This window comes from Parambassis ranga, chromosome 8 (assembly GCF_900634625.1).
Source record: "Parambassis ranga chromosome 8, fParRan2.1, whole genome shotgun sequence".
NCBI classification, from domain to species: Eukaryota; Metazoa; Chordata; class Actinopteri; family Ambassidae; genus Parambassis; species Parambassis ranga.
In genome coordinates this window covers 12,814,555-12,836,636 of record NC_041029.1, presented here as the reverse complement: position 1 = coordinate 12,836,636, position 22,082 = coordinate 12,814,555, and the positions used below count along the sequence as shown (strand labels likewise).

The following is a 22,082-nucleotide window of genomic DNA, read 5'->3' as shown; positions in this document are numbered from 1 at the left end:
GCAGCAGACTCTTTCAGCTCAGCATGCTGTGGGGTCTGAGTTTTTGCAGGCAGTTTTGGATTACAGGAAGTAACACTGAGTCACTAATCTTGCTTCTTTCTGACTCAGACTGTTGAACTCAGAAATCTGATCTGGTACAAAGAGGCCCCCTGTTGTAAGGGGATCATTTTTTTCAGCCAAATGCTCTAAATTATTAGCAAGAAAAAGGCTGACAGTGACCATACGGGATATTTGAATCTGAAGTTAACAGCATTACCAATGAGTCTTGTAGATGTTTCCACGTTGTTCAGGAATAGCTTGCTAAAAAATGCCTCACACGTTAGACAGCTGCCTCTGGCACAGTGCGAGGCCGTACGTAATTTCAAAAGCTACGGAATTGTTTTTGCAGATTTGTAGACTTCCCATATGACACAAGATTTAATTTGGAACTGAACATTCCACTGACTTCATCAAAATGTGTTTCATATGAAAACACTTTACGTAACCGTCTGGCAGCCATAGAGCTGTATGGAAGTGAACATGGTGGAGTTACAGTAGTAGTAGTAGTGGACTGTTTAATGTCACAAAGCAAGATTCTCATACTGAAAACTACTCAGTCAACAAAATAAAAGTCTTCAGAATACTTCTGTGAAGGTGCAAGTAGCCTCTGTGTATACTTGATAGTCTTGTCATAGCTTAGCAACGCTGGAGGAATGAGCAAATCACCGCCACTGACCATGGGTGGGACTAAATATGGACATTATTAAGGCTGGTAAAGCTTTGATGATTTTGTTTTCCTTGGGGCATGGAAAGTTCTGAATAATGAAAGAGCGTTGTAGAGATGAAAAATTACATGCTTTAAAAAAGTGATGCCTCCACACTGCTCCAACATTCTGGATCTGCCGTCGTTAGGTTGAGGCTGCTGTGTTGTTGAATGTCTAAATGTTCTTTTGCAATCATAGCAGGTCATCCTGAGTACAACTACATTGCTAAGGCTTTAATTTAGGTGCACTAAAATATAAATCAAGTGGTAATGTATGGGGATGTTATGTACTACTGCCACCCTGTGTTCAATCACTGGAATTTAAAACTAGTATGAATTTAAAAGTTTGTACCACTGTTGAAACTTTCACGAGAGCAAAACCAAAACATTACCTGGAAAATGTATATACTTATAATCAACCACACAACTTGTGCCGTTCCTTTCTTGTCTCCACTGTTAATAACTATTTTAATCTTTAGAAATGATGATCAGTCCAAAATCATATGTCAGGAATAGTATACATACATGTGATGCATTACTTGTGGGGATGGACTAGTGACCCAATTATCAACATGGAAGCACAGAAAGTATTTTATAAGCAGTATTCAGGTGACTGATTGACTGATTGGACTTTGTTGTCAGAAATTGAACTATATTAATAATTGATTTGAAGCTCTTTCATTAAGTGAAACTGACATCTGCTGGTCAGTTGTGATATTGCTTTGTATCCTTTATTAATTATTACATTTTTGTAAAAATATTACAATTAATATATTTATATAAAACGGTTATTCTTCTGGTTAATGTTAAAACTGATGTGTGCCTCTTGAGTCTGTTGCTTGAGTAATATCGCTACCTGACCGGGCCGCTGGGTGGCGGTGTAGAGCCTTAAATCAGCAAACAACTTCCAAACAGAGAAGAAGAAGCCAATATGGCTACGTCCGTCTGATAGTCTAAGGCGGCTAATGTAAGGATATTTTGCGCAAAGTTGTTCGTTTTGGGTGAGTTTCATGAAACATTTCAAACAAATGAGCCACTCTGGATGTAAATAAAAGCAAAATGTACGCTTGTTCGCTGTCCATGGTAACCGGTAAACTAGCTGAATTTGCCAATAGCGTTTGTTGTTAGCCTAGCATTTTTTTGTGCCGGGTGTTATACAAATGAATAGTATTCAAACAGTCAAATGACACTGAACATATTTTTTCTTCTTACTCGTAGTCTGTAATTCTTATGCAGCAGTTTTTTGTGATTTTGGTCCTTAAAAGGCTCAGTGATGTTAGCTAACGTTGCCTATTTCGTGTTTATTTTCATACAGAGGCTACTTTAAGCTAGGTGATGCCATCCTGTCCCGTAAGAAAAGATGAATCGTGCAAAACCTCAAGCTCTTAGGCGGCCCAGTGCTGCAAAACCATCAGGTATGACACGTTTTAATCCTAGAATGGTAACTAAGAGAAGTAAATTCTAACTGACATCTGCTTTTCCTAGGACACCCACCGCCAGGGGATTTTATTGCTCTTGGATCAAAGAGCCAGGGTGGAGAGCCCAAAGCCCCCGCTGTTCACCTGAAGCCAGCATCCACAGGTTTACCTGCTGACCGCAAGAGAGAGACTTCCTCCACCCTACCTTCGTCATCGGGTCTGTCCAATCTTGCTAAGCGGCCCAAACTATCCACCACCCCTCCAGTCAGTGCTCTGGGACGACTCGCTGATGTTGCAGCTGTTGATAAGAGGGCTATATCACCCTCAATAAAGGAACCATCAGTGGTACCGATTGAGGGTGAGTCAGTCGATTTGTGTCTTTATTTTTGATAGGGAATGGTTAAAAGATAAACAGGAAAATAATAAAAACTTACTTTTGTCACTTCAGTGTCTCCAGCTGTGCTTCTGGATGAGATTGAAGCTGCAGAGTCAGAAGGAAATGATGATCGCATTGAAGGATTGCTGTGTGGAGCAGTGAAACAACTGAAGATGAACAGAGCCAAGCCTGACATCACGCTGTACCTCAGCCTCATGTTTCTGGCCAAAATCAAACCCAATGTTTTCGCTACTGAAGGAATTATTGAGGTAAAACTCTGAAATATATGTCCAGACAAGAATGTACACCTACACACAGGGAGTGTTAATTGTCATCCTAGTCAACTTCAGTGTATTTGGCATTAATTTAGATTAGTTAATAATTTTAATAATATATTATGCTCATTGGGTGAATGATATTCCCCCAATGAGCATATATCCAGAAAGCTAAATATTTGGGTGTAGCCCAACTTTGAACACCATGTTTCCTCTCACAGTATTGGAAGCAGGTTAGACTGAAATGAAACATTTTTTTATGTGCCTCTCTCTCATCACTAGGCATTGTGCAGCCTCCTGCGTCGGGATGCTTCCATCAACTTTAAAGCAAAGGGCAACAGCCTGGTGTCTGTTCTGGCATGCAATCTGCTAATGGCAGCCTACGAGGAGGATGAGAACTGGCCAGAGATTTTTGTCAAAGTGAGAGCGCTCTATATATTCAAACAAAAGTTATATGTCCATTTAAATCAACATTTTATTTCTGTCGTAGATATATTTATACATGTATTTTTTTTCAGGTGTACATTGAGGACTCGCTGGGGGAAAGAATCTGGGTGGACAGTTCTCACTGCAAGAATTTTGTGGACAACATTCAGACTGCTTTTGGCACAAAGATGCCCCCAAAGAGTATGTTGCTGCAGGCTGATACTGGTCGCACTGCTGGTGATCTGAGTGCAGGTACACTACATTACACACAGGCCTGACATGTTAAGATTGATTAAGTGCTAATTGGTCATGCTTTTGGGCTTCTTCTAGGCAGCAGTCCTCATCCCTCTACCCCAGATGAGGATGACAGCCAGGCTGAACTGCTGATAGCAGAAGAGAAACTCAGCCCTGAGGATGAAGGGCAGGTCATGCCAAGGTATGATAACTAATCATATAGATATGACAAGTGTTCCATTTACATTTATTCATGGAGTTTATGCGATGTTTTTTCTTAACCCCACTGGCTAACTGTAGGTATGATGAACTGGCAGAGAGTGTGGAGGACTATGTGCTGGATGTCCTCAGGGATCAGTTGAATCGTAGACAACCGATGGACAATGTGTCCCGGAATCTGCTGCGTCTGCTCACAGCCACATGCGGGTACAAAGAGGCACGGCTGATGGCTGTGCAGAGGCTGGAGATGTGGCTCCAGAACCCAAAGGTGAGTTTGCAGTCTCCAATATGTAATAAGCCAGATCGTTGTTAATATGCCTAGCTTGAATATTGCATTAAGAACAGCCGAATAATCTATTTTGTGTGCACAGCTGACTCGGCCTGCTCAAGACCTCCTCATGTCTTTGTGCATGAACTGCAACACCCATGGAACAGAAGACATGGAGGTGATCTCCAACCTGATCAAGATCCGCCTTAAACCTAAAGTCCTGCTCAACCACTACATGCTGTGTGTCAGGTCTGTAGAGTTGTACTTATTCGCTTAGCTCCAGTTTGGTTTCACTCACACTAACTGGTGCTTTGGATGTGGTTCTCCAGGGAACTGCTAAATGCGCACAGAGACAACCTGGCCACTATGGTGAAGCTGGTGATCTTTAATGAGCTGTCTAATGCCAGGAATCCCAACAATATGCAGGTCCTCCATACAGTGCTGCAGCACAGCCCGGAGCAGGCTCCAAAGGTGAAACTAGGCCCATGTGAATCATTAAATTAGACCTTGTGGTTTTAAGATGTTCTTAAAATCACCATTCCTCTTGTATGTTTGTGTCTGTAGTTCTTGGCGATGGTGTTCCAGGACTTGCTTACCAATAAGGACGATTACCTCCGTGCCTCCCGTGCCTTGCTGAGAGAAATTATCAAACAGACCAAGCATGAGATCAACTTTCAGTCCTTTTGCTTTGGTTTGATGCAGGAAAGAAAGGAGACCAGCTATGTGGACATGGAGTTCAAAGTAGGCAGATAATGACAATTCTCCCTCCTTCCTCAGCTCTGTTTAGGGTAAACTTGAAACTGAACTGCTTCTCACCGTTTCTCCTTTAGGAGCGCTTTGTCATCCAGGTGACAGATTTACTGACTGTCTCCATGATGTTGGGCATCACTGCTCAGGTCAAGGAAGCTGGCATTGCCTGGGACAAAGGAGAGAAGAAAAGTATGTTGAGTGTATTTCTTTAACAGTGTCTGTATAAAAGGACAAATGTCTTTGCTTTGTGTTAAACATATTCCTGGTTTGTTTCAGATCTGGAGGTCCTGAGGTCATTTCAAAATCAGATCGCTGCAATCCAGAGAGATGCTGTGTGGTGGCTTCACACTGTTGTTCCAACCATCAGCAAAGTTGGTGCAAAAGATTACGTTCACTGGTCTGTACCTGACGTGTTATATATTTTATTTTCTCTACATGACAGTCTGGTCATGTTCTCTGCTTCTTCTTATATGATTTATGTCCTTCGTGTCTGCAGCCTCCACAAAGTGCTTTTTACAGAGCAGCCAGAAACATATTACAAGTGGGACAACTGGCCTCCAGAGAGTGACAGAAAGTGAGCCTTCCTACAATATTCACACATCACTCATCACTACTATTGTCACATTATTGAGACACTTCTGTTTCATTCCTCAGTTTCTTCCTCCGCCTTTGTTCCGAGGTGCCTCTGCTGGAGGACACGCTGATGCGCATCCTAGTGATCGGGTTGTCACGTGATTTGCCTCTGGGGCCGGCTGATGCCATGGAGCTCGCAGATCATCTGGTTAAGAGAGCTGCTGGAGTTCAGTCTGATGGTGTGTGTGAAGTTTTGACTGTAAATGTTTATGATCACAGTTAAAGATATTTGTATTACACTCTGGCAGAGTGTTTGGATATTTCATAAACACTTGTATGTCAGTTTAATGATCTGTCCTCCAAGCAGCCTTCACAATGCTAGTTTTTTAAATAATGGAAAGTATGAACAAAGGAAATATGGTTTTTGTTGGTACAGACCGCTTGGCATGTTTTTTAATGATATTTATGCACTGCAGAGCTGACTTGACTGTTTCTCATTAAGCAGATCTTGAGGTTGTGAGAGTGGAAAGGATCCAACTCATTGATGCAGTGCTGAATCTGTGTACATACCACCACCCAGAGAACATTCAGCTGCCTGCAGGGTAGGCCAGCTGTCTTTAATGGCTTTTAAAAATGCATACAGTTTACAGATGAAAATAACAAATGACTCCTTATGTTTAAGATACCAACCGCCAAATTTGGCTATATCCACACTCTATTGGAAGGCTTGGCTTTTGTTGCTGGTGGTGGCTGCGTTTAATCCTCAGAAGATAGGTACAGCAGTCACTTATGTATATATACATACAATAAGTTGTGTGTATTATAGGCCATATTTTTGATGAATGTATTCTATATTGTATATAGGATTGGCTGCCTGGGATGGTTATCCTACCCTCAAAATGCTCATGGAGATGGTTATGACAAAGTAAGTATTAATGACCATTGAGCCTCTTAAATATGATCATCAGAATCAGAAATACTTTTTTAATCCCAATTGTTTTGATAATGCAAAAGTGCTAATACGATTTTTTTCTGTGTTTTTAAAAGTAACTATACATACCCTCCTTGCACCATTGCGGATGAGGACACAAAAACAGAGATGATCAACAGGGAGCTGCAGATCTCCCAGAGAGAGAAACAAGAGATCCTGGCGTTTGAAAGCCACTTGGCAGCAGCCTCTACCAAACAGACCATCACAGAGAGCAACAGCCTGCTGCTGTCTCAGCTTACCAGCCTGGACCCACAGTAAGATACTAAGGGATTAGTTCCACCCTAGCATGGTTAGAACATTTGACTTCACTTATATTTTGGGGAACAGCCAAATTAAAACTGATTTCCAAGAGTTTAAATCGAGGAGACTGGATTCAAGGATTGTTTTTGACAACATTTCGCCACTCCCCCGAGATCTGCTGAACTGAAGAAACTACTTGGGGGTGTAGCGAAATGTTGTCAAAAAACAATCCTGGAGTCCAGTTGCCTCGATTTAAACGCTTCGAAATGACTGACTGACCCGGATGAATGAGAGCATCCACATACATAGTAAAACTGATATTAAAAATGCAGAGTCTCGTGCAGCGCCTCTCACGTCTCCCAAGGCTCTATACTTGGCCCTCTTCTTTTTTTCGTATATACTTCCTCTTGGATCTATTCTCAGGAAGCATGGTGTCACATTCCACTTTTATGCTGATAAAGTGCATCTGCCACTAAAACAGGGTGGGTTGGCCGCACCAATCCACATATCAATCTCCTGTTTCATCGTTCCCTTACTCGTGAACGAGACCCCGAGATACACAAACTCTTCCATGTGGGGCAGGAGCTCTCCTGAGCCCAGAACCATGGCCTCAGACTTGGAGGTGCTGATTCTCATCCCAGCCGCTTCACACTCAACTGCAAACCGTTCCAGTGTACACTGGGGGCCCTGGTTTGATGAAGCCAACAGGACATCATCTGCAAAAAGCAGAGACGAAACCAGTCCCATGCTGCGAAATTGTCACTAAAAATTATGAACAGATCTGGTGACAACTGGACCATCAAGTCCACCTTTTATCAATTTATGTGTTTTATATGTTCTTATATATGTGTACATCACTTTGGCCAACAATGATGTTTTTCTCATCACCAAGTGCACTTGAACCGTATATAATAATATTGATTCTTTTTTGCAATCATAAAATGTTTTTAGTACATCACATTATTGTTTGTTTTTAGGGGTCCTCCTCGCCGACCTCCTCCTCAGGTCCAGGAGCAGGTCAAAAGTCTCAACCAGTCTCTGCGTCTTGGTCATCTCCTCTGCCGCAGTCGCAACCCAGACTTTCTTCTCAACATCATCCAGAGACAGGTAGCAGTCTTGTACACACCTGGCACAAACTCAACCCTAACACGCTCCATAAAGCTGAATTTGCAGTTTGAATTTTTATAGTTGTTCCTGCAAAACCTGGTTTAGTGTCTGCCTTGTGTTGCCTTGTTTGCCTGAGCTCAAAAGTTTTAGCATGCTACTAGGAGGAGTGTCTTTACTAAACTCAAATTCAGAAAACTCAAATTATGAATATGACATTTGAATGTTGTAGTGGGAGTGTAATGTTAACGTATATTTGATCTTTGACAGGCTTCCTCGCAGTCCATGCCATGGTTGGCTGACTTGGTCCAATCCAGTGAGGGGTCCTTGGATGTCCTTCCAGTGCAGTGCCTGTGTGAATTCCTTCTGCATGACGCTGCAGATGATAGCCTGCCAATAGAGGATGATGACGAAGGAGAAAGCAAAGAGCAGAAGGCCAAGAAGAGACAAGTATTTTGATAGTTTGTTTTTATTATGTGGCTATAGGTATATGGCCTTTGGGTAGGACTTACAGACTCATGGCTAATCCTGATGTATTTACTTTGTTTCTGTTAGAGACAGCAAAAACAAAGGCAGCTACTGGGACGCCTGCAGGATCTTCTGTTAGGTCCAAAGGCTGATGAACAGACAACATGTGAAGTGCTGGATTACTTTCTGCGTCGGCTCAGTTCTTCTCAGGTGGCATCTAGAGTTCTAGCTATGAAGGTACTTTACAAAGCAAACAAAAATGAAAAAGCATTGTGTTCCAGTTAAGAATATCTCACGTTTACTTCTTTTAACATTTGTTTTTTAGGGTCTGTCTCTTGTGCTGACTGAAGGAGGTTTGAAAGATGGAGAGGAAAGAGACCAGCCCATGGAAGAGGACTCTGTGGATGCTGAACTCTTGCCTGGGTACCAGTGGCTGCTACAAGACCTCCCAAAGCTCCCTTTGTTTGACAGTGTCAGAGGCATGACGTCCACTTCTCTGCAGCAGGTCGGTTTGACTCCACACTGATGAGTCAGTGACTGGAAGCAAATGTAAAACTTCAATAAGGTTTAACTGTAACTGTATATTTGCTTTTTTGAAGGCCATTCACATGGAAACAGACCCACAAACCATCAGCGCCTATATCATCTACCTATCCCAGCATGCACCAGTGGAGGAGCAGGCCTCTCATAATGACTTGGCTCTGGTAATTATAGCAAGTTGCTTATAAACTTGCATCACATCTTTGTAACCATTTTTAATGGATTTTATTTTCCTCTCGCTCTCTGCAGGACATTGCCAGACTCATCGTCGAGCGCTCCACTATCATGAACAACCTCTTTTCTAAACACTCCAGCAGGCCTGAGTCTAATGCGGTGCTCTCTGCTTTCCTTACCATCTTCTCTGCTTACATCAAGAGGATGAGGAAGACCAAGGAGGGCGAGGATCTTTACAGCTGGGTGAGGACTGCAGGCACTTACCATTTTGAAAATTGGATCTACTTGAGGACACACTTTCTTGACCAATTGTCTCTTGTTTTTTTTAGTCAGAATCTCAGGACCAAGTGTTCCTGCGCTGGACTACAGGAGAGACTGCTACAATGCACATACTTGTAGTCCATGCTATGGTTATCTTGCTGACTCTGGGGCCACCCAAAGGTAGTCCTGTTTACTGTAATGTTCAATGTTTATGTTGTTAGAACATGTTTACTAATGTCAATTTAATTACAGGAGAGAGTGATTTCCACGCTCTTTTGGACATTTGGTTTCCAGACAAGAAACCTCTACCCACTGCTTTCCTGGTTGACACATCAGAGGAGGCCCTTCTCTTGCCTGACTGGCTGAAACTGAGGATGATCCGATCTGAGGTCTCACGCTTGGTTGACGCAGGTACAACTTCTTATTGCCCATAAAAATGTTTGTCAAGTACTTTGTAATGGACCAATATGCATGTTTCCCACAGCTTTACAAGACCTGGAGCCTCAGCAGCTGCTGCTGTTTGTACAGTCCTTTGGCATTCCAGTCTCCAGCATGAGTAAACTTCTACAGTACCTGGATCAGACTGTGTCTCATGATCCACAAAGTCTGGAGCAAAACATCATGGACAAACGTAAGATACTACACATTAAAAAAACATTTTTAGCTTCATAGAAAATCTTGTCAAGTGATCTTTTTTTCCTCTGCAACAGACTACATGGCCCACTTGGTGGAGGTGCAGCATGAGCGAGGTGCCACTGGGGGGCATACCTTCCATGGTTTACTCAGGTCTTCTCTTCCTCCAAATAGAGGTCAGTGTCTTTATCCTTCAAATGGTTAAGATGCAGTTTCAGCTTACATTTTGCACAGAAATGAATGGCTGTATTAAATGTCTTCCCGTATTACCCTTGCATAAGATATTGTAATATATTCTCAATAATACAAATACCAACATTGTCAACATTATGTGTCCTGACAGACTCAGCTGAAACAAATAAAGCTAAAGTGACTGTGGAAACCCCCCATAGCTCTGTGAAGATGAGAGCAGCTAGTCAGCTTCCTGTAGTTGGGCCTGATGATGATCTTACTGGCATGTTGCTTCAGGTATTAAGTTTTTTATTTTCTCTTTTTTTTAACTGTTGCACACACGGGTGGCAATGACATTTAATTTTTTTTTCAAACTTTAGCAAATCCTGTGTCAACCTGACTTGTTTCCTTGTTGTTGTTTCCTTTCCTTTTCATAGATTTTCCCCCTAAAGGTGGACCCTCGCTGGCACGGCCCTCCTCCCAGTCAGCTCTCCCTGTCCCTGCAGCAGGCTTTGGCCAAAGAGCTGATGCAAGCCAAACAGGGCCAGATACAGCAGGGTGGTTTGGCATTTCATCTCCTGCAGGCTATCGCCGCCTTGCTTACATCTGCTCATGCAGGACCTATTGTCATGTCAATGCACCGCAACCATGCTCTTTCATGTCCTCTTATGAGGCAACTTCACCTCTACCAGGTACACAAACAGGCCTTGCATTGTTGTATATGCAGCTTCACACAGCTTTCAGTTATAATATTTATATCTCCTGCAGCGTCTTGTGCCTCAGGACCATGTCTTCTCCTCACTGTTCCTGAAAGTCATTGTTGAGATGTTAAACTGGATAGAAAACCCCACTGTGGAACCAGGGCTGCTGAAGACTCTGCTCAAATCCTTTGCCAGTCAGAACTCTCACAAACACAGGCATAGTGATGGTGAGCACCCCAGCTATTTACATTTACAGATGCTGTATATTATGTAAACAGTAATTGATGAATCTTTGCTTTGCAGTGCGCTCTGGTTTCCTTCACCTGGCTGAGACTTTGGCATATCGCAGAGACACTGAGGTGCCACTGAGAGCCGTCATGGCGATGCTGAAAAGTGGCGAGAGATGTAACGCAGAAGCAGAACTCATCGGCAAAGGTATTAACCCTCATGCGTTGTTCGGGACATTTTTGTCCTCTGAGAGAAATTTTTCTGTTTATTTTGGCCATAACTTTGTCAATATGTGGACAAATTGAATCATTTTTCCTCAATAAGCTTAATTTTACATAAATTTTGTTAATATGATTTTAAAATTTTTCATAGGTCAACGGTACACTGTGGGCAAATTTTACCCCCTAATGTGTTGTTCGGGGACAAAAACGTCCCCTAACTTTAACGGTTTTAAAAATATATTAGATAAATATTTTTTTGAAATTTTTTTGCATAGCCCTTTTAATTAACTTCAGTTCTAATCAACAGTAGTGAAAAAATCATTTTCCCCCAGGATTTTAACCCTTTAATCACCAATTTTATAAGGGGTGGTGCTGAAAATTGAAAAAAAAACACACAAAATGGCTCATTTTTAATAGAAAAGGTGAATGTGGACTGGATTCTTTTTAACCTTTATTATAGTCTTGGTCATGTCAAACATCAGTAAAAAAATTGACTTTATTGCATTATTAGTTTTTGCACAGCACTGGATTTTCTTTTTTTCTCCCATTTTGTCCCATAGACTTACATTATAAACACACTTTTTTTGACTGCACAGCCATGGCACTAAATAATCATGCATTCTTGATTGTTGGTGGTTTACCCTGTTGGTAGGAGGTAACATTTGTGATTTTTACAGTTAACAACTTAATTACCATATTAACCCTTTACCTGCAGGCCTGTGCTCATGTAGTGTAGTTTCTGGCTTAAGTATATGGAGTTATAGGGAGTATTTTAGCACATAATTGTGTGTCTACACACTGTGTGTGTATGTTAGAGAGGAAGAGAGCCATTTGCACACTGTCAGGGAAGGAAAGTCAGGAAAATAAAGTTACTAAGTAAGTGAAGTGTACCTAATTCAGACGTACAACGGCAATGCATAAGCATGTAAAATGAAAACATCCAGGAGTTCTGGCGTCTGAAGTTGTGGATGGGTAAAATAGCTGTTTTTTTTTTTTTTTTTAGCTTTCGGAAAACACGTCCTCCAGTAGAGTGACTTTACTTTTAGGTTAGTGTCTCAGTTGAGATCACTGAATTAGTCTAAGTGAGGTCTAAGTGCCCCTTTTCCATGGTGTGTTGCGCTCCACACGACCATACGTACATGTGCATGTTACTAAATAGACACCATAGATAGATAACTTGATAACATAATAAATAATCATTGACTAACCAAATCTAATCTACAGTTTAGTCCCCTACTAAAATTAGTATTAAAAGTAGTTTAGTAAAGTAAAGTAAAGTAAATTTGTTGCAGCCCTAAAAGTAAGTGCCGGGCCCTTTGATGCTGAGAGGTTCAGACTAAACAAAACAAAAACACTAGTGGACTTGCATGCATCCTCCTGGTCATTTAATGGTGACAAGAGCAGCAAGCAGCATGAAGAGAGGATTCACCTGTGCATGAGTGAAGGATTCACTTGTGAACGAATAAAGGATTCGCTTGTGAACAAGTCTACTTGTGCAGCCTTCACAGCTTCACAGCCTGGCCCTTCATAGAGCCAGGCTGCACAATCATTTCCAGAGATTGTGCACAAGTGAATCCTCTCTTCATGTTGCTTTCTGCTCTTCTCACCATCAAATGACCACAAGGTCACATGTAAGACCACTTGCCTTTTTGTTTTGTTTAGTCTGCACCTGTAGACATCAAAGGGCCACACGTGCATAGCAACACTTTCTTTGTTTTTGTTTACTATGAAGACTCTGTGGTTGTGTGTACTCACAGACAACAAGATCAGTGTGCAAATGGCTCTCTTCCTCTCTAACATACACACACAGTGTGTAGACACACAATTATGTGCTAAAATACTCCCTATAACTCCATATACAAGCCAGAAACTACACTACATGAGCACAGGCCTGCAGGTAAAGGGTTAATATGGTAATTAAGTTGTTAACTGTAAAAATCACAAATTTTACCTCCTACCAACAGGGTAAACCACCAACAATCAAGAATGCATGATTATGTAGTGCCATGGCTGTGCAGTCAAAAAAAGTGTGTTTATAATGTAAGTCTATGGGACAAAATGGGAGAAAAAAAGAAAATCCAGTGCTGTGCAAAAACTAATAATGCAATAAAGTCAATTTTTTTACTGATGTTTGACATGACCAAGACTGTAATAAAGGTTCAAAAGAATCCAGTCCACATTCACCTTTTCTATTAAAAATGAGCCATTTTGTGTGTTTTTTTTTCAATTTTCAGCACCACCCCTTATAAAATTGGTGATTAAAGGGTTAAAATCCTGGGGGAAAATGATTTTTTCACTACTGTTGATTAGAACTGAAGTTAATTAAAAGGTCTATGCAAAAAAATTTCAAAAAAATATTTATCTAATATATTTTTAAAACCGTTAAAGTTAGGGGACGTTTTTGTCCCCGAACAACACATTAGGGAGAAAAAAAGAAAATCCAGTGCTGTGCAAAAACTAATAATGCAATCAAGTCAATTTTTTTACTGATGTTTGACATGACCAAGACTGTAATAAAGGTTCAAAAGAATCCAGTCCACATTCACCTTTTCTATTAAAAATGAGCCATTTTGTGTGTTTTTTTTTTCAATTTTCAGCACCACCCCTTATAAAATTGGTGATTAAAGGGTTAAAATCCTGGGGGAAAATGATTTTTTCACTACTGTTGATTAGAACTGAAGTTAATGAAAAGGTCTATGCAAAAAAATTTCAAAAAATATTTATCTAATATATTTTTAAAACTGTTAAAGTTAGGGGACGTTTTTGTCCCCGAACAACACATTAGGGAGAAAAAAAGAAAATCCAGTGCTGTGCAAAAACTAATAATGCAATCAAGTCAATTTTTTTACTGATGTTTGACATGACCAAGACTGTAATAAAGGTTCAAAAGAATCCAGTCCACATTCACCTTTTCTATTAAAAATGAGCCATTTTGTGTTTTTTTTTTTCAATTTTCAGCACCACCCCTCATAAAATTGGTGATTAAAGGGTTAAAATCCTGGGGGAAAATGATTTTTTCACTACTGTTGATTAGAACTGAAGTTAATTAAAAGGTCTATGCAAAAAAATTTCAAAAAAATATTTATCTAATATATTTTTAAAACCGTTAAAGTTAGGGGACGTTTTTGTCCCCGAACAACACATTAGGGTAGTGTTTGCGAACAATGCATGAGGGTTAATGAAGTTATTGCCATGTATGTAGTTTATCTGACTATTGCTTAATAAAGACTTATTTGCTTGGGTCATATGTGCACCCTGCGCTAGACAAAATGAGGGCACTACTAAAAACAATAAAGCAATTTGAATATGGATTCAAAATCTATTTGCTGTATTATCATTTTCAGTGTTACAAGGGCTGATGGAGGTGAAGTCACCATATTTGGAGGAGCTACTGTCTTTGTTGATGACTGTGGGCACACAGAATGGGACGGCTGGCCCTGTTGCCATGGTGATTTCCCTGCTCCTTCAGGAAAGTGAGGAGCGAGCTGTGAGAAAGGAAGTGGATTCTAACAAGTGAGCGCTGCAATTCTATTTCCCTCTCAAGTCATGCAAGAAACATTTTGTATGACAGGACTAAATGACTAACGCGGCTGGCTGCGACAAAAATAGCAAAGCGGCGCCTGCCGTCTGTGGCCTTGCAGCTTGTAAACTCCTGTTGGATTTCTTTTAGGAAGGTTTAATTGGTTTTGCAGCTTTATGGTGGCTTTTTGGATTCGCATGGTTTAACAATCACAGGAAAGTGCATTTTCTCACAAGGTATACCGAGAACCTCGTGTCTGATCAGAGGAGAAATTATTTACGAGTGGGACACATGTCACTGCTGAAAGATATTATATGACTAAAATTAACATTGAATGCAAACTAGACATGATCCAAGTGGCAATTTCTGTAATTCATTGTGCAATACTCTTGTCTGAGGTCTTAATATATTTTTTTAGAAGTAACCCTTCAGTTTGACTTTTCCCCAGCGGCTCTGAGGTGTCAAAATCAGGCCTGAGCTCCGGGCTGCTGGTCGATTGGCTGGAGCACCTTGACCCAGAGGTTACTTCAGTGTGTCCAGACCTCCAACAGAAGCTGCTGTTTGCCCTCAACAAGGTAAGATAAGTGTTGTGTGCAGATAGTGTTCTCCTCTCGTCTTATCATGTCAGAGTAGGTGATTGCTCGGCATTAGCGATGCATCCTTTTTACTCTTTATCTGTTCCAGGCACGAGGCACTCCAGCTTACAGACCCTATCTTCTGGCCTTGCTTACTCATCAGTCAAACTGGTCCACCTTGCTGCAGTGTATCAGTGCTCTTCTCAACAAGCGCAGAGACTACAAGTACTGAATTTTGTCAAAACCTTTATCTGCCACAGAAGATTTTTTTTTGCAATTTAAAATATCTATAATTCTCTTTCAGACTGGACCCATCGTCAGCTCTGGACTTCTTGTGGGCATGCAGCCACATCCCACGTATCTGGCAAGGACGTGACCAGAAGATCCCTCAAGTAGGACTTACAAAATTAGCCTTTTTGTCTTAATTTCTACTGAGATCGAAGTGGAGCTGATGTGTTTGCTCTTCTTTGCTCTCCTTTTCGCCTGTGCAGAAGAAAACAGAGAAGTTTGTGCTCCGACTCAGCTCAGAGGAGCTGATCAGCCTGGTGGACTTGATCTTGTCAGAGTCAGAGCAGAACAGTCTAGATTCACCCAGCGATGACAAAAGCAGCATGGACCAGGCCTCATGCTCCCTCATCCAGTCCAGACTTCCCCTGCTTCACTCATACTGTAATGGAGATCTGGACAATATCAAGAAAGTGTCAGAGTACCTCATAAGCTGCACAAAAAAATGGGAGGACAGGTAAGACAAACTCTATACAATCACCTCACATCTCACATCTGTTTTTAAATTCATGATGCATTTATAAAGGTGCTAAGCCAGCGTTTTATTATTCTTTCTAATTAGTCTTAATACATATTTTTTTTCCTGTTTTGCTGTGCTGATAAACTTAGAGTAAATCACACAAGATTTTTCCTTCTCTGTGCAGATGAACTTTTGAGACTTCCTCTGTCAGCCACAATGCTGCGGACCAGGGAAAACTCGATAATTAGGTCTATTGGTGTGAAATTAAAACCAGCAGAAGTCGTCTGTACTGTGATCTCTTTAAAAGCTCAGTGTATTATAATGAAGGCAAGAGGATTAAGGCTGAAGCTCTAAACTTGCCTGTGTTGTGAATTCCTGCTCTGACTTAGCTGTCAGAGATCAGGGTGCAACTCTTTGTGGAGGCAAACCCTCCTTTCATGAATATGTCTCTGGTTATTAAACCACTTTAATGAGGAAACTTTGGCCAAGGTCAAGCAAAATTAGCTTCAGAATTACAGTATTTTAAGTGCAGCTAAGCTGTCTGGTAAAATGGTTGCTAGTGCAAATATGGCAGGATGAAAACAAGTTGAAAGCAAAGGGTTTCGGCCTTGTGTTGAATAAACACTTGATTATATGTTAAGCATTCTTCTTGGTGTCAGATAAGCTGGTGTTTATTGCGGTCTCACACAAACCACTGAACAACGCGGTGACTCTTTAGTCTTGGTCAAGGTCGCTGTGATTTGCTTAATGCATAGCCGTAATAAACTCTTCAGTTAAGAGAGAGTGCATCATTTGAGCCTGACAAGAGCCTTAGCCCCGTAAGAGGATTTTATGAAACTGCAGTGACTTGAAGGCAAATACCTCTGAATTACATTATGCTGTTCATGTTCCTAGTTTGCATTAATGAACATTAATTATTGTCACTTGTTGACAGAATCAAAAGACTGCTTATCATCCTCATTAATCTTAGATCAGCCCTGTTTATAATCAGCTGCAAGTGAGAAACTAATAGTAAGTAATAGTATTTAAAAACAAAAGAAAAAAAAAAGTTTTACAATCTCCATATGACTATAAAATAAAGCTCAGTTGAATTGAAAAGCTATGAGAGCTTTCTTTGGTTGCACAAAACTGCTCAGCCAGTCACTGTCAATTAAATAGTTTCAAGCTACACAACTGAATAACATCAGGGATTATTTTTATACTAAGCCTGTGGCTTTAGGATGGACTGCTGAACTGTCCGAAGCAAATATTAAAATGTGTTTCCTCTAAATGCATCCCATGGTGACTGATCCATAAACCATTATGTATGATGTTTTTTACATTTTTATCTATCTGTTTTGCCTCTCAGTGCCATGAGTAAGCGGTGCCAGAACCTGCTGCTGCAGATCTATCTACACTTCCCTGAAGTCATCCAGCATGTCACCCTGCCTGAAGGCACGTTCAGCAGCGGAGGGGCTTCAGACGGTAGCAGCTGTAAGGTAAAGATGTCACCCTGCTTTTAAAGTTCTTAAAATTACATAAAATTCATATTCTTTTGATTTTTGATTATGTGCAGCTATCTAAATGTGATTCTCTCTCAGAATATAATGGAAATGTCACTTTTAAACTTGAGGTTTTATATAATTAAGCAACAATACGTACTCATGTGTCACACCGCTCATGATGCCTAAAAATAATTATTGTTTTTATCTGCAGAAAAGTTTTGTGTTGAAAATATTTAGAAATTGTCCTTGTTAAGCAGCTGGGCCTCTGTGACATATCAAAGATCACAAGTTCACATGATGATCCCTTTTTTAAGGCGTCATGCTATGTGCTTGTGTCTGAGCAGCAGCGGTTCAGACCAATCAAAGTAGTGCCAGGAACAGCCAGCAGTTAGGAGTGTGTTTTGTGTTTAGTGCTTACAGTGAGAGGCGATCTGATTGGTTAAAGTCAGTTTATAATAGGTAGTATTTTCTATCAGTGTAAGCCACCCACATGGTCTGTGTTCCAAACCATCTGGCACATCAGCTTAATTGAAAATACTACTTTTAGAAATATGTTCTCATCATGATGCTTTATTATCGTAATGCTTTTCAGCTTGATGTCCTGGTCCATCGCCTGGTCACACTGCTGGGTGAAATAGGAGACTCAAAGTCTGCTGAGGGCCGTGTGTCTGATGCCAACCTCGCCTGTAGGAAGCTCGCTGTGTCACATCCTGTCCTTTTACTCAGGTGATTTGAAAAAACAACACTATTCACTGTAGATTTTCTGTTGCCATGGATGATGGTTAAAGCTGATGACACCTTTTTTTTTTTCTTCCTTCAGACACCTGCCCATGATTGCAGGTCTCTTACACAGTCGGGTGCACCTGAACATGCATGAGCTCAGGCAGCAGAACCACATGACTTTCTTCAGCAACATGCTTGCCATTCTGGAGCTGCTGCAGCCGCTTGTTTTCCACAGTGACCACCAGAGGGCGCTTCAGGACTGCCTTCTGTCCTTTATGAGAGTCCTTCAGGTTGGCAGCTTTCAAGATTTAGGATCAACATCAGAGGTTTGCGATAATGGTAAATATTTACACGTCTTTTGTGTCGTAGAACTTCCAGAGGACTCGATCGCCGTTGGATTTCATTAACAAGTTTCTGCAGTTCACACAGAAGTACATAACCCATGATGCAGCAGCAGCAATCCCGTATCTGCAGATGCACTCTGACATCTTGCAGTATGTAGCAGCAGATTCAGCTGTTTGTAATATTTAAGCAACAATAGCTTTCAATTACTAATTTATTTTTTGCTTCTTTTAGGGGTATGTGTGCAGAGAATCCAGACCTAGTCCAGCTGAAATCTCTGCTAGCTGGCCTCACTCTGCCAGTGAGAAGGTCCTCTGCAGAAGTGGCTGCAGAAGAAAGAGATGGTAATTACATCGTCATTTCTGTATTATTTTCCTGCGTATTACATTTTTCTACATTGTTATTTTTGCTCTTTTACAGATGACATGTCCACCGGTTCCCTGCCTCTAGTCAATATATCTGCCTCATTTTCACTGAGTGCTGCAGACATGACGACGTACCTGAAAAAGATGTCCAGAGGAGAGGCAGTGGAGGGTAACTTAACAAAACAGCTGCAGCAGTTTCACCTGTAATCCTCCTTGTTTTGTTATCTGTGATGACTAATATGCTGATTTGCTACAGATGTGCTGGAAGTGTTGACTGAAGTGGATGAGAAGTCAAGGAGGAGCCCAGAGATCATACAGTACTTCATTGTGAGTCACTATTAGTGGAAACACAAAGGTCATGTGCAGTGTGTGCCAGTGTCAGTCACCACTATGGGTTGCTGTTTCACAGAATGATCTGCAGAGACTAATGACTTCATCTGAGGAGCTGTGTCGGAACATGGCCTTCAGTCTGGCCCTACGATGCATCCAGAATAATCCCTGGTATGTTTATATCTCTGAGTGATAGTGTCACCGTTTTTTTATTATTGTGTAAGATTGTGTGTTTTTGTGCTGCAGCTTGGCAACAGACTTCCTGCCGACTTTCATGTACTGCATGGGCAGCGGTAACTTCGACGTGGTGCAGACTGCTCTGAGGAATCTTCCAGAATACGTGCTTCTCTGTCAAGGTAAGAAGATGCAGCCTAGTCGAATGTTGGTTGATGACAAGCTGTCACTCCCATCCCTCTGTAAAAATCTCATGATCATGCATTATTGTGATTGAAGTCATATAAACCACACAAAGAATTTCCCATAACTTAAGTAGTCCCGTATCCATTTCCTCATAAAGCAGTGTTTTCTTCTCTCTGCAGAGTACGCAGACATCTTGCTCCACAAGGCCTTTTTGGTGGGTATCTACGGACAAATTGACACCAGTTCAATGATCTCAGAGTCCATGAAGGTCCTTCACATGGAAGCAACAACATAAAGACAAACTTCACAACTGAGTGACAATAGTGTCATTAACACTCTGCATTCATAGTGTCATTCCACATATATATATATATATATATATTTTTCTGTTTTAATTCCCTTTTGATCATCACAGATTAAGAAACTCATCAGACTGTCTAACAGACTCTTAGCTAGTGTAGAGACCAGTAGTGTAATCTTTTCTGACTAATTTACTGGCTTCAAAGAATGCAATAAAATTCTCTCTAAATGAGCCGAATGTAATTGAATGTGTGAAATTTATGTTACTATAATGTAACAATTAGTGCACATACATTGTAAAGGATGTAAATGATTTTAATTGGTGAAGAATTAATACATTAATGATAATAATTTCTTTAATTTTACAAAATTAAATTGGAACATTAATGAGAGATATTATACAACAAATTTTATAAGACTGGAAAAAATAATCAATAGTAATATTCCAGTTATACAAATTACTGTTGGGAAAAAAAATGGGAGAAGATGTTTAGGTTGACATTTTTGCAGTTATTAAATTATCATCAGAAATGTTAGAGCTCACAGAAGAAGGGTCATTTTCTGGAGCTTAGATTTATGTACTGGTCATCCCATTTGTCTGTGAATTACCAAACAACTTTCAGTTGAATTCTTACACATCTCTCACATCTGTGAGCCACCTTAGTGACAACTTAATAAAATAACATTTGAAATGTGCTTTATTTATTTATTTTTTTATTTGGTTTTTACCTGACAGAAAGTGTGATTTAACATTACAACATTTAGCTGCGCCTTACGTAATTTGAAAAGCAGAAATTACCTTTCAGAATAATATTTTAGTGCCTCAAAATGAAAAGCATATTGGGGGGAAGAAAAAAAAATAAATGGTGCACAGTTTCATTTCATTCCAGTAATTCTTGGATGCTGATAAGCTGTCACAGGTACGCTCGCTTTTCACTGGAGTGTAACAGACAAATTAAAGGTGCGATGTACGCGCTGTGATGGAAACCATCTTGCCATGAAAGTGTGAGTTGTTTTGCCCAGTGCCAGTGACTTCATCTAAAAACCTCTTGATGGAGTCAAAGGGATGAGTTAAACAATGTGCAGGCATGCCGTCAACTAGCAAAGTGGACATCCCTGTTGATGGTAAATTAACCGTGCCGATAATTGTTCAATCACACAGACCAAAGGGTGCTTTGAAGATGGGATGTGGGTGCAGGCCATTTTGCAGCACAGACTCGCTGCCGGTGTTTTGTTACATAGGAAAAGGTGGTGAAGAAGCCCCAGCAGTGATGATAAGACATGTCCACACTGGTGGGTCAGTGGAATCTGTCGTTCAGAAATAACAGTGAAGATGGATGCAGGTTATCTCAGAATGTTTTCTTTTGAGATGTTATTGAAAGTTACCAATGTGAGGTGGATTTATCGACGTGGAGGAGCATTGTGAATAATTTACATATGTGCAGTCATCTCCAGAACCCTCTAAATCCCCTCTAATGAATATGTATTCTCACATCCATATATAAATAACCTGTTCAGATGTAAACCCAATATGTCCTGTTCCTATCATGCACCATACCTGCCCATCTCTCAGTGCTGCCTCTGTTTGATGTGTTAATTGCACCTGTATGGTGTCCTATAACTAGCCAAGAGCCTCTGTTTACGGTTATCAGTCAGCTTTACTACACAAGTCTTAGCAGCTTGGGCTCTTGGTCGGGCGCCAGCATCTTATTGGCTGGACAGCAGTGAGGCGGAACAGAGATGAGTGACAGCTAACGAGGAAGTGGCAGGAGGGGAGCGTGGGGGCGGCCTGTTGCTGAATAGTCTGATGGACCACTGACAGGTTAACAACCTCAGCCTTTATTCATCATACCAGGCTGGGTGCCCTCAAAAGCAGCTGCTAAGAGCCAACTGCTTATTTGTGCAAGTTAAACATTTTCTAAAACAATATTATCTTGATGCATGTTTCTCATGGGTGTGGTGGCAATATGAAAGTTCTGTATTTGATATAGCCCCTTGTGAAAATCAGTGGCTTCTTTGACACATTTAAAACTTTTTGCGACAACAAAAATACTACAGAATTAAAAAACAACACTGTAGAGGGGCATTGGTATATCACTTAAAGGTAGGGTAGGAGATTTCATTCTGATGCACTTCTTGTTAAATTAGTGTAACTTCTTTTTATATCCGATAGCAACCGATTAGTTCGGCAGTTTCGCATTAAAACGAAGAATATGAATAATCTGTGAAAGCTATAAAACCCTAAAAACGTCAGCCAATCCTCCGGGTGGACCCTGCACGGAGTATTGGCTGGTTGTCACTCTCTTCCTGCTCTGCGCGCACCAG

General features: G+C 40.8%; 1 protein-coding gene across 3 annotated transcripts; it reads left to right on the top strand.

Annotated features, from left to right (window-relative positions):
* Nucleotides 1-1,629: 1,629 nt before the first annotated feature.
* On the top strand, nucleotides 1,630-20,453 carry ints1 (integrator complex subunit 1). 3 transcript variants are annotated; one of them, XM_028412018.1, is made up of 48 exons: nucleotides 1,630-1,743; nucleotides 2,058-2,157; nucleotides 2,228-2,518; nucleotides 2,609-2,805; nucleotides 3,094-3,231; nucleotides 3,330-3,489; nucleotides 3,568-3,673; nucleotides 3,772-3,958; nucleotides 4,062-4,207; nucleotides 4,288-4,429; nucleotides 4,523-4,699; nucleotides 4,789-4,897; nucleotides 4,985-5,105; nucleotides 5,205-5,282; nucleotides 5,363-5,520; nucleotides 5,784-5,883; nucleotides 5,964-6,055; nucleotides 6,146-6,206; nucleotides 6,329-6,526; nucleotides 7,490-7,619; nucleotides 7,887-8,066; nucleotides 8,172-8,321; nucleotides 8,410-8,589; nucleotides 8,684-8,788; nucleotides 8,874-9,041; nucleotides 9,128-9,239; nucleotides 9,312-9,470; nucleotides 9,544-9,690; nucleotides 9,770-9,868; nucleotides 10,036-10,160; nucleotides 10,301-10,555; nucleotides 10,632-10,791; nucleotides 10,868-10,999; nucleotides 14,358-14,526; nucleotides 14,982-15,108; nucleotides 15,218-15,333; nucleotides 15,413-15,500; nucleotides 15,600-15,850; nucleotides 17,202-17,331; nucleotides 17,930-18,063; nucleotides 18,158-18,350; nucleotides 18,430-18,554; nucleotides 18,637-18,746; nucleotides 18,823-18,936; nucleotides 19,024-19,094; nucleotides 19,177-19,268; nucleotides 19,344-19,453; nucleotides 19,637-20,453. In XM_028412018.1, exons 2-48 carry the CDS (start codon nucleotides 2,103-2,105, stop codon nucleotides 19,750-19,752), a joined length of 6,564 nt encoding a protein of 2,187 aa, XP_028267819.1. In that variant the 5' UTR covers nucleotides 1,630-1,743; nucleotides 2,058-2,102; the 3' UTR covers nucleotides 19,753-20,453. The 3 variants fall into 3 exon arrangements, with proteins under 3 accessions (XP_028267819.1, XP_028267821.1, XP_028267820.1); XM_028412020.1 differs by having other exon boundaries at nucleotides 5,787-5,883; nucleotides 19,637-19,762; XM_028412019.1 differs by having other exon boundaries at nucleotides 1,668-1,740; nucleotides 2,055-2,157; nucleotides 19,637-19,762.
* The last annotated feature ends 1,629 nt before the right edge of the window (nucleotides 20,454-22,082 follow it).

Coding starts and splice junctions, on each gene's coding strand:
- ints1 (XM_028412018.1), top strand. CDS start 2,103: ATGAATCGTGCAAAACCTCAAGCTCTTAGGCGGCCCAGTGCTGCAAAA. Junction 9,869..10,035: donor TTCTCTTCCTCCAAATAGAG/GTCAGTGTCTTT, acceptor GTGTCCTGACAG/ACTCAGCTGAAACAAATAAA. Junction 18,937..19,023: donor CAGAGGAGAGGCAGTGGAGG/GTAACTTAACAA, acceptor GATTTGCTACAG/ATGTGCTGGAAGTGTTGACT.